Here is a 12,923-nt window from a genome sequence, read left to right as displayed (position 1 = left end):
ATTGAACATCGCTTTGTTGAGATCAACTCTTTTCACCTCATCATCATTGTTCACACTTTCAAGACTCGGTATACTCACAGATCCCTGTTGGACAAATGTCTCCATTTCAGGGCAGTTTGAGATCTCAACAACTCTGAGAAATAGAAATTTAAGAGCATGCTTCGTCAAAAAGAAATGCCCTAACTTAGGCAGCCTGCAAAGCTCCAGCTTTTCTAATAGGGGAAATAAGGGCATGACTTCTTCTCCATGTTGTTCCTCTTCCGTGATCACTTCTTCCATTGACTCACAATATCCTATCTTTAGTATTCGGAGATTAAGGACACCTTTGGCCACAGATGGAGACATCAAGTTTCTCAATTTCTTACATTCAAATACTCTCAATTTTACAAGTTTGTTGAAGTAGGTAATTTGAAGTTGGCGAGAGCATAGAGCACTTATGTTGTTAGCTCCATCCATAGATAACTCTTTCAGCCTGGGACAACAAACCTGCAAATATATGCAATATAAATTTATAAAATTAGTTGTATTATCGATTTAATATGAATTTGATCAGACAAAGGAGTGTACAGTAATATTTTAATTCATAAAAACCGTCTAACTAAAAGCTGAAAACAATATTTTTTTTAATGATCCTTTTGAACATTAGAAACACATCTTTTCATCAAAAAGATGATAAAAAGTTTCAATTTATATTCATATTGATATTTCAAGATGAATTAAATTCTTCGAATTTGAGATAAAGTACCTATGTAAAAAAAATCGTATATAATAAAAAATAGACTTTTTGTAATTAAATATCTCTAATGCTCAAGTAAAAGAGAAAATTTTAATTCATAAAAACTGAAGTAGAAGCAGATATTTTCATGAAAAGAGGATTTGAGTAAGTGATGGAGTTGTTGGCGGCAGGCCAAAAATTTTGGAACTCAGGTAAGTAGTGGAAGAGTATTTTTGGTAATCGAGGGAACTCAATGCCCTCAACAGTGTTATTTCAAAAGTGAGTGAGGCATTCCGGATATTGAAGGTCCAACTCATATAAATTGGAGAACTTGATAACATCATGTGTCCTCCGAGAGATCTCCTCATCCTCCTCCTTCTCCTCTTCCTTATCAACAGGACACGATACTGTCAAACTCCCTCCAGCCAAGGACACACAAAAAACATACGGTAGACCATGACAACGGCTTACCTCCAATTTTTTGAGTCTAGGGAATGGAATATTATTCTGACAGTGGATATGTGTCAATGAATTACAATTTTCTAGGCAGAGATCTTTACCATTCTGAAATTCATCCAGCTGCAACTCGGCCAACACGTTCTTGGATCCCTCTCCCGTTGAATGAACAAGTTCGCTCTTCCTCAGCAGGTGGCAGATCCAATCACCCAATGGGCAAGTCTCGGTGACCTCGAGAACTATAATATTGTCGTAATTATTGGTGATTGAAGTTGCTTTGTAAGCTCTACCCACTGTAAGAGCATACCGTGCCAACTTGGAGGAAAGGGCCAAGTTACTATAGATCACATCTCCGGAACAATCACTTAGTGTCATTGCAGTCAATCTCGATAAGGATTCCAGTTCCGTCAAGGTGGAATAACTAAAAGGTTCTACTCCCAGCATATGTAGTTCCTCCAATTGAACTAGTCTTGATAAAACCCCAGCTGAAATCCTTTTAAGTTCTCCTTGCTCATTCCGAAACTCAAACATAATTAGATTGGTTAATTTTCCTATCTCCACTGGCAACTCCTCTAACAGAGAATCTCTGATGCTGAGAATTTCTAAAGTGACAAGTTCCCCAATAATGGATATGTCATCCAACCTTAAATTAGTTAGACACAACGTCCTCAGACTTGATAACTTCCGAATGGATGCTAGAAAAGGCTAAATGGACTCCTTATATCTGTCTCCCCTCATGCTTAAGACATTGAGTTTACTCATTCCATCAAAAAAATCGTCTTGTAATTCGATTGGCTCTTTTAAACAGAGTTTCAACATTAGAAGCTTCAGTTTTGGGCAAAATATTGGGCTAGGATGCTCGTCAAATTTATTTGCTACAATTGACATGTGACTGTATTGCTCGTAAGAGTCTTTTCTTGGGAACTCTTCTGAGTTCACATCATGACTTACCATAAATATATGCTTTCCCTCATATGCAATATATATAGCCACGTCACGGACCACATCATGCATTTTGACATAAGTTTTGTCTGAACCTTGGGATAACAAGAAACAGTCTTTCAATGTTTCTAATAGATAACACACTGTCTTTCTGGCTCCTTTTATATTTTGAATTTGAGAAAAGATGCGAAGCCCCATTCCATATCTAAGTAATTCTTCAGGACAAATATCACTATCTTCCTCGAACAAGGAACATATCAAAAAGAGGTATTTGGCTTCACTACTTCCCAAGAAATCGTAGCTTAGCCTGAGAGGTTTATACACCTCTGTGGGCACTTCAGGGATATTTATTGTTTCCGCACTACGTAGTTGTTCAAGGGCAGAGTCCCACGAAGGCTTGGTTTTAAAAAAATTTAGTGCTTCTGCAACTGTAATAATTGCAAGCGGCAGCCCCTTGCATTCTTTGGCAACATCTTCTGCTATGTCACGAAGAGAAGGATCGTCAACTAAATTACCTACCTTCTGCTTGAAAAGGATCCATGCATCCTCTTCAGATAAGGTTCCAACTTCCATGATCTTCTGAGCTCCCATTGCTTCACAAACAGATCGGAAACGCGTTGTGAATGTCACTTTGCACTGATGTTTGTGGCTGCTACGTCTGGGAATTCCAAGTTTCTCTAGTTCAAAAGCCTTCCAAACATCATCCAAGATTATAAGGATGCGGCTGTTCTGATCCACTAACCTTGTACGCAGCCGATCTCCACGGCTCCACAAATCATCCCTTTCTAATTTTAGCCCAACTCCTCCTGCGATCTCACCCTGAATTCTTTTGAAGTCTTGTTGTTGACTGACAGTTACCATGACAATATCTTTGAACAACTGTTCTTGTTTCACCTTCTGTCTGATTTTCTCAGTCATTGTTGTCTTACCAACACCACCCATACCACATATCCCAATAATAGTGACTCCATCATCTTTCAAAGCTGCCATGACCTCTTCCTCTTGAAATTTTCTGGAGTCAAACTCCTCACCATTGTTACTATATATTGCCTCACTTTGGACTGGATGATCAAAGGAGAAAACATCAGGCTTGTTGCCTTCATTTTGAAGTTCAATAACCTTCAGTGTAATGTTCTTAGCTCTCCTGCTCATCGAGTAACATGACTTCATGTTCGGACACCAACCAAAGAAGCAACCCCTTTCAACCTCAGCTCTACCTCCCATTACACGTTCCACATCTGCAGTAGTGGTATCAACACATGTTAACCAAGCCTTGCCATTGGGTGAAATATCTTGTAAGTTTCTCCGGGCATCTTCCGATCTTCGCTGCACCTCACTTCTGATATTCTTCAGCTTCTCAGATTCATTTTGCATAGATGTGATGTTTCTCTCGTAGTAGTAGAAATACCCAATCCCTCCCGCAACTGGCTGGATCAGGCAAGTTGTGACTTTCCCCATCAAAATAGATAAGAATTCCATATCTGATTAATTAATTCTTCACTGGATAGTGTAATAAAGAAAAGCAACCGAAGTTGTTTCTTCCGTTTTTCTTTGATTTCAATGGAAAACAAGATGTAAAACAGAGGAAAAAGGGAAGAGCTAATAATTCCATGGCTCTTACTCTTGGGCCCAGTTAATTAATATCATACACATACTTTTCTTCCCTTTTCTTTTAGCACATGGTAAATAATACTTGTTTTGCCAATAATTCAGAAAGTGAGCAAAACACTATGAAACAATGGCCAATAATTCAGCAAGTATATGTAGGACAGGATGAATGAGCAGAAGCAAATTCCCCAATAGTAATAGTGCCTTTGTTTTTCTTCTTTTTTTTCATACCTAAAGACACCTCCTAGAGAGGGCCTATCACCTCTTAATTGTTTTGAAACTGATGAATGTTAACTAAAAACTACCTAAAATTAGCCGAGTTGCGTACAAAAAAGCACGGCAATTATAAAAATATATAAATGACAACTCAATTGTATAATATGAAAGAAAACAAAAAGTAGGAAGTAGTTGTTCACAACACCAGACTACTCCATTATTACTTTCAACCCCCTGCGGCCCGCCCCCTTCAAAACTTTAATAATTGTTCTCTGAAAAGTATTTCAACATATATTTGAATACGACATATTTTTCTTTTATTGGTGATGTATACATTTCTATTCTTAAAAAGTAGGAACAAATAAATTTATTGAAAAAATTGTTATAAAAATATCTTTTTAGCACTTAAGTAGAGCAAATAGTCAAATACTTCATGTCACAAATATTACTTGAAACTTCAAGCCAAGTTGAGTAAGTTATCAATTAATGTTCTTTACATTTAAACAAGCACAAAATTATGAAGTATTTAGCTCTCTAACAAATTGAATACGTAAAACGATAATTGTCAGATATTCATAATATACGCAGAAATGTAATGCTTTAAAACTTGGTACACATTTGTACATAAAATGTTTAATTTTTTTTCGTTAAATCCTAAAAGACTAAAAAATTTGGGTGATAAAATATGAGAGAAGATTATAATATGGCAAACTGGACAGGATGAAAGGAAAGAAACCCAAGGCACAGAGAGAAGCAACGAAGGAGTTCGAGCAGCATTCACATGGTCAAAGCTTTGGCTATGCTCGACAAAGAGCCATCACTTACACTGCCTACAAAGGTCAAGGTTTCGCAAAAACATTGAAAGAACATTTTGCATCTTATTGAACATGTTTCTCAAACAAACACACAAATCATTTCATACTTACGTTTGCGGTATGCATAACATTTTGATTACATTAAGATACAAAGCTTTCCATAACTTTCTTAATTAGTAATGGTTTCGTAACTTCACTAGCATATTGATAAAAGATAGAAATTTTGGAACTTCCAAGATGAGGATTTTGATGAGAACTAAAGCTTGATAATATACAATATTTTTCATGGAAAACCTTTTCCTTCGTACCGCGCACACACATAGTCTGTTAGAGTTTTACCCTGATTTTCTTACCTTATTTGAAATTTATTTTTTCCTTAAAGAAAAATTAATGTACTACCATAAATGCTTTAAATTTTACTGAAAGACATTCTTCCATATTTGGGTTATTTCTTCTTGGAGAAATTTTTTGGAGATCTATCAATTGAATATCCTTATTCTCATAACATAACACAATAGTACTTACAATGTAAACATTTAAAGAGTTTTGTTTATTGAGAGATTTATTTTGTCAACAGTTTAATAGTTTCTCTTTTATATTAGTTTTCATATACTATATTATGTTTTTAGGATATTTTTTGTCAATCTAATTCATCACTTTCTTGATTTGCAATTGTAAGCTTCCGAATGACGCCCTAATTACTTTAGAACCCAATAAGTGGTATTAGAGCACAAGATCCAATGATCCAATGGAAAGAGGTTGAAGATAGGTTCAACGCGGTTTCAAATCAATTTGCAACTGTCCAGCTACGTGTGGAGAAGAGATTAAAACCATATTTTTCAACACTGTTGCTGCATCTTTAAAAATAAAAATAAAATATTTTAAAATCATTTTTAACTCATATAATTTAAACTTTATTTTTAACCATGGCAAGCAACAGGGATGAAGGCTATGTGAAGAACAAAGATTATCATGCAGTGCAGAAGACAAATCAAGTTTTGTCAAGAAAATCCAGCCAAAGGGGGAGATTTGTTAGGGTTTTTCCCTGATTTTCTTATCTTATTTGAAGTTTATTTTTTCCTTAAAGAAAAGTTAATGTATTATCATAAATGCTTCAACTTTTACTAAAAGGAAAATATAACTTTCTTCTATATTTGTGTTATTCCTTCCTTGGAGAAAAATTTGGAGATCTATAAATTGAAAATCCTTATTCTCATAACATAACACAATAGTATCCACAATGTAGACGTTTAAAGAGTTTTGTTTATGGGCAGATTTATTCTCTTTATTTTATATTAGTTTTCATATAATAATATTATGTTTTTAGTATATTTTTTGTCAATCTAATTTATCACTGTCCTTATTTACAATTGTAAGCTTCCGCATGACGCCCGAATTACTTTCGAACCCAACATATGCTTCTATTAAATATGAATGAATGAGCATCTCCGAAAAAGTATTCCTGAAAATCTTCTAAAACAACATAGAATGCAAGCTATCAAGAGAAAATAAGGCTGCATATTAGCTTTTAAACATAATGAAAGAAGAAAATAGAACCACAAGGGGATTCAAAATATAAAGTTTATATATTATTACAATGACTTCAAGCTTATATATATGTAATAATAACAATATTTTCATCCACAATTAACTATTTTCTAGAAATTACTATTATAAATATAAAGTCTCTGGGCAAAATTTTTTGGGTTCACGTGAACCCATGGATTATAATGTAGACCTTCCTCTTTTGTTAGCTCCATCACGAGCATACACATCAAGTTATGTTTGAGATTACTTTCACACACTTGAACTATTTCATTGAGAGCTTATTACCTTCCTTGATTCGATCCACCATCATTGGGTTCGGCTTTGTTGCCATCACTAGTTTTTTGTTCCTGGGAGCAAAAGATTGCAAAAGAAGAGAGATTACTAGCTTATTAAGCCAAATATTTACTTGATATATAAAAGACTACACTGATACTTTAGATTTCTAATTGGAAATATTTGGGGGAAGGTAAAAGGAAGTTGCTTCAAGTGACAAATATAAAAAACTATCTGAATAGTACTATTAAGATGGAAAGAGGGCACTAGAGTTAATTAGTTATACAACTAGTGGCACAAGACAAACCTTAGAATTAAACCTCTGATGTATCCATTCATTCAGATCATCTACTTTCGCAAAACAAATTACATCATAATTCAATTGTTCGACACTCGGTGTACTCAGAGAACCGAGGTTAAATCTTCATTTCAGGGAATTCAAAAATATACACAACATTGGAATTGGAATTCAAGAGCACGCTAAGTCAGAAAGAAATTCCTCAATTTTAGTAGGTTGTCGATTAGCAGCTGTTATGATTTGGAGTTCACACTCTAATTATGATGCAGCTTCAACAACTATTCAACTTCAGAATTATTTTCGATCACTCATTATTTCAATTAGAAAAATAACAAAACCGGAGATTGAATTTCACTGAGGTAACAAGACATTAACCAAACTTGAATCCTTAACTAATGAAAGAGTGTTCAAATTCCAAGAAACCAATGGCCTCTAGAGAACAAATACAAGATTAAATGATATGACAACGATGTTCCAAAAGTGTATTGAGAGCATGAAGATGTCTATATATATTCAAGATGAAATATTCTATTGGGGGTATGCAATAGTTGTCATATTTCTTATATTAGTGTGTTGTTTGTAAGTAGAAATATGTACTGTTCCTACCTTCTAAGTTTTCATTTTACTTGTGTTTTGTTGCAAGAAAGGATAAGCATTCCTCCATCAGTATCTATAAAGAGTTTATCTTTGGTGTATAACTCTAGTGTTGCTTCCTGAATCACTTTGTCCTTGTTAGTGTTTTGTTTTTTATTTAATACTTCGTTGTTATGGTACATAGTGAATTAGGGAAATATAACAGGACGACACAATGAGATTGGAAAAATGTTAGTTTTGTTCCTCAACTGTATATCCAGGCCATGGTATTCAATTTGTTCGAAATGATGCAAAGGTAGAACATTAATCTTGTTGGAAGTTTCATTTTATTTAGGAACTATTTATTTCATAATTGTTGGTATTTTATTTAGTTGAATTGTTCAACTCCTAGTTATTAGGAAGTAGACGTGTTTTCAGTTTAGATAGCAGAGTTTGCTAGGAGTCCTAGTAGTAGTGGGTTTGTGGGTTTAGTGCTTAGCAATAAAATCTCTGTAAAAAGTCTATATAATAGACTTATCCTATCTCTATTGAAATAAGAGAGTTACACAGATTTTTGTTTTCTTATGTTGAGTTTTTCTGCCTGCTTTATTCATTGTTCTGCTTGTCATGTTTTATCAGTGGTATCAACTCAAGGTTAGATCCAGAAGAAAAACAAACAAAAAAAACACCAGTGAGGTAGAGTCACCCAAATTTTTTATTTTTTCCATGGCTTCAGAGAACAACTTTGTGCAAGCAGCCATTCCTTATTTTGATGGTCATTATAACCATTGGAGTATGCTGATGAAAAACATTCTAAGGTCAAAAGAGTATTGGCTAATTGTGGAAGACGACATTGGTGTTCCAGTGGAAGGCGAAGTTTTAACAAATGCTCAAAAGGCGGAGTTCAAAGCAAGAAAAATGAAAGATTTGAAAGCAAAAAATTATCTCTTTCAGGCTATTGAGCGTCCTATCATGGAAACTATTCTTTGCAAAGAAACTTCCAAGGATATATGGGACTCAATGAAAAATAAGTATCAAGGCACTACAAAAGTGAAACGAGCACAACTTCAAGCCTTGAGAAGGGACTTCAAAACTTTGCGAAGGTGAATCTGTCACTAGCTATTGTGCTAGAACCATGGAGATAAGCAACAAGATGCAATTTCATGGCGAGAAGATGAATGATGTCACAATCATTGGAAGGATACTGTGTTCCTTGACACCGAAATATGATTACGTTGTTTGTTCTATTGAAGAGTCAAAAGACATAGATGCTTTGTCTCTGGATGAATTGCAAATATCTTTGTTGGTGCATGAGTAGAAGATGACCCGAAGTTCAACTTTTGAGGAGCAAGCCCTGAAGACTTCTACTTTTATTTCTTCCAATTCTACTGCAAGGGGTAGCGGTAGAGGTAGAGGAAGAAGGAGAGGAGACCGAGAAAACAAAGATGGCAGCAGGAATTTTAGAGCGAATGATGACTACAACAAAGGTAGAGTAAGAGATTTTTTGACAAATCCAAGGTAGAATGTTATCGTTGTCATAAACTTGGTCATTATCAATCTGAATGTTATACTAGGCTGCCTAATGAGAAAGAAGAAAAGTCAAATTTTGCTGAGAACATGGAAGGAGAAACCTTATTAATGGCAGTTCATGCGAAAAGCGAGCCCGAGGAGCAAATTACGAAAAGCGAGCCCGAGGAGCAAATTATTTGGTATGTGGATACCGGTCGCAGTAACCACATGACTGGTAGTAAGTATTCTTTCACTGATTTAAATGAAAACTTCCGATCGACAGTTAGTTTTGGTGATCTCTCAACAGTAAATGTGATGGAAAAGGCTGATATCAATTTTAAAACAAAAAATGGGTGTGTGGAAACCATAACTAATGTGTTCTAAGTTCCTGCTTTGAAGAGCAATTTATTGAGTGTTAGTGTGGCATTTTAATATTCTAAAAAAATATTAAATTTTTCAATATTTTGCATGGTCACACAGACATGGTTGACTTCTCACTTCTCATATGTTACAAAATGTTGGATGTAATGACAATCATAATTGCTGCATTACTATTCTATATTACTCTAAATGGGAGTTAGTGCCATATGCACTTCAGTTTTGCAACAAAGGCAAAATGCCATTGATGGCATTGGTGCCCACTTGATTGTCACTCTTAATTCCTCCATTATACCTTGTAACTTATGTAACTCCTAGGCCATTTATCTTCATTATTTACCACTGCATTATCTTCCTATTTAATCCTAGGAAGACTTCTTCTACTATAAATAGTGGCGGTTTTCATTTGGTTTAGATACACAAGAAATTATAGAGTGCATACAGTTTGTCAAAAAAGAGAGTTCTTATTAGTTTTAGGGAGGTGTTTATTTTGTGGAACTTTGGACTCAACTCTTGTCCAGAGTTGTTGAGTTATACTTTGTGTGAAGGTTGTTGTATCCTGGAGGGGACAAGTCAAGAAGGACTACTGCTGGACCGGTGAAAAACATTTGCTGCAGTGGGATTGAATCTCCTTAAAGAGAGCGAGATATTCGCTCCTCAGCCTGAAGAGATTTATTTCTTCATTTTTATTTTCAATTGTAATCTTGTAATTCTGTTATCTTGTAATTTTTCACTAACAATTTTAAGGAGATTCACCATGGCTACAATTGAAAGAACCGCGGATGTCAAGACGGGAGACCTTAATTAGTATAAAACCCAACGAAGAGTTGGGGTTGAACCCACAGGGAGCGGTACGTGTTTAAATTTAGTTATGAAGTTATAAAATGGTCTAATCGGTTATAGGAATGGAGATTATCATAAACATATAAGCAAATCTAAAGGTGGGACAATGAATGTCAGATAAGGGGGGGGGGGGGTTGAATTGTCAATTATCATCTACAACACAAGCAAAAACAGAGGAAATAACAATATAGAGAGGAATTCTCGAGATGTGATCGATTATAGGCAAATTTCACTATAAGGGTAATTGAAATTACTAACAAATTGCTAAATATCAGTGGGTAGGCTAGACTATAAGTAAGATAGTTTTCTCTCGAACAACTACCATGATTCAAGTGATTTCTTTCGGACGTCAACAAGCTTAGCAAATAAGAACAGCCCACACCTTAATTCATCCACTCTCTCGAGCTAGATGGGTAGAATAAGATTTAGAATTTACTCTTTTGAGCTAAACCCATATCAACCCAATAACTACAATCATTAATCGAAAGCTTTGGTTCTAAAACTTCTCTCTCAAGCAAGCCCAAAACTTTATACTAGAATTGCATTTGCAAGTACAATTCATAGATTAATACACAACTATCAATTAAAACCACTTCAATTAAGCATTTAAATCAATAAATCACAATACCCATAAGCTAATTCAGCCCATAATCATATGATCACACCCCAAGAATTGGGGTCTTAGCTAAGCATCATAAAAAGGTAAAAACAGTTACCAACTAGGTTAGCCATAAGTTGGGTAAGAGTCTCCAAGCCTTTACAATGCTCCAAAATGATTAAAATGAAATACCCACTTGCAAATCCTTAAAATTAAGCTTAGAAATCCTCTAAGTCTACAATAAGAACTGAAAAACTAAGAGAAAACTCTAACTCTATAACTTGGGGATCAGAACTCTCAAAACTCCTTTAAAATTCCAATTTATAGCTGCCCACTTTTTGGCCTGAAAGTCCATTCGACAGAATAAGTCGCGCCTCGCCCAGTGGTTCAACGATCCGCCCTTTTCTCCCTTCAATCGCCATTCTAAATTGGTCATCAGCCTCCTAGGTCCTGTAACTTTGGGTGATTCTACTTGTTGTCACGGAGTGGATCGACGATTCACCGACTGCCCATTTCTATTGCCATTTTGTTTTTTTTCCCAGGGCTGGTACACTGAAACTTAGGTGAGCTAAAGAGCCACATGGTGGTGTGCTGAGTGGTCTTGTCGATCACCAGGATCATTTTTCTTCACTTCTTCAGTTTTTTAGTTCCTTTTTGTCTAGTAATGTCCTTGCCTTGCTCCTTAGCCTCCATAGCTGCAAGTCAGCACTTTAACATCAATGTAGAGCATAAAATAGGCATTTGAGGACACTTATACTATCAAAACAAAGCCCTAAATGTCTCGAAATCTCAGACTCATCAACACCCCCAACTTAAACTTTTGCTTGTCCTCAAGTAAAACTCAAGATCGATCAATTCAACAAGGATGTCTACAAATAGTGCTGCATAAGACTCAACATAAATGCACACAACAAAGTTCAAATTACTCATACAATGATCAATTGTGCACTAAAAGTTTCAAATTGTGACTCACCATCATCAAGTGTACTCAAGCTCACAATGCTTCCTTCAAATGCAAGTTCAAGCTCAGCAAATGTATTCAAATTCCCTCACAACAAAGATAATTCCATATTCACAAAAAATTTCTCAACAATTTAAAATTCTGGAATCACATAAAACTCTGACACTCACAAAGATGAACACATGCATGACTCCACCTATAGGCTTGCCCTTATTTTCAAATCAACATTCGTTTCAGCACACTCAAGATCACAAAGGTTTTTTTAAGGTTTGTAACGGGGCTGAGTGTAAAGGTATGATCATATAGGCTTAGTGGCTTCTCCCTGCATAAAGTATGGCCTGAAAATCACTTTCTCTCCGTCTCTTTCACATTCAAACATGATCATAATCCACCTCATTATTCAACTAGACATGATTCACTGATACCCCATTTGTTTTGTTATTTTCACACTTTATTTCACAACTTTTTCTCTTTTTTCAGTCTTTTCTTTTCTTTCTTTCATTTCCTTTCTCTCTCTTATTTTTTACATGGAGGGGTTACATCTTTTTCAAAACAATCCATCAAGGGGGAATTTTTCATACATCTTGACTTGCCTTCTTTTTTCACCAGACCCCCAACTTAGGCTTTTGGCCTAAGTTGGCTATTCAAACAAACCAAAACTTCATGAAGGTCATGGGTGATGGGATAAAGAGGTCAAAGTTGTTCAAGTTTCTTCCAAGTAAATGATAAGCTCAAAGGGTTCCAAAATAAGATTCATACTTCTCACAAGGTTGGCCACAAAGAGGTATGTTGTCAAATAGGTTCACTCTTCAAAACTTTTTCCTAAGATCATGTCTATTGCTTGCATCACTCATCAACCGAACCAACGGAGCAAATTCTAGGTGTCATCAAGCACAATGTTCAAGGTAACCTCACCACACAAGGCATTGATACAATTATCAAACAAGACTCCACACTTTCTAGCTAGCGTGCAATGTTCATCACAAGAGACTCATTCGACAATTGGCTAGTAACAACGAGATGCTAGAAGTCCACATATTGCCTATGTAACTTAGTTTGCCTCATCATAGCCGCACATTCATTTCGTTCAATTAAGAGCACTATTCGAGTCATCGATATTAACCACAACCGACACTCAAATTTGCATAAGAACAACCACAAGCACACACAAAAGAGGTGGCAAAAATTAT

At 35.5% G+C, this 12,923-nt stretch overlaps 1 protein-coding gene and 1 pseudogene across 1 annotated transcript; one reads left to right on the top strand and one right to left on the bottom strand.

Annotated features, from left to right (window-relative positions):
• Positions 1 to 833: 833 nt before the first annotated feature.
• On the bottom strand, positions 834 to 4,052 carry LOC102582755 (probable disease resistance protein At1g61300; annotated as a pseudogene).
• A 4,527-nt stretch (positions 4,053 to 8,579) lies between these two features.
• Positions 8,580 to 9,337, top strand: LOC107061059 (uncharacterized). Its single transcript, XM_015309802.1, has 3 exons — positions 8,580 to 8,746; positions 8,840 to 8,962; positions 9,019 to 9,337. Exons 1-3 carry the CDS (start codon positions 8,580 to 8,582, stop codon positions 9,335 to 9,337), a joined length of 609 nt encoding a protein of 202 aa, XP_015165288.1.
• Positions 9,338 to 12,923: the final 3,586 nt, after the last annotated feature.

This window comes from Solanum tuberosum, unplaced genomic scaffold, assembly GCF_000226075.1.
Source record: "Solanum tuberosum cultivar DM 1-3 516 R44 unplaced genomic scaffold, SolTub_3.0 scf00113, whole genome shotgun sequence".
Taxonomy (NCBI): Eukaryota; Viridiplantae; Streptophyta; class Magnoliopsida; order Solanales; family Solanaceae; genus Solanum; species Solanum tuberosum.
The sequence above is the reverse complement of the archived record's forward strand: the minus strand, read 5'-3'. Positions and strand labels throughout refer to the sequence as shown.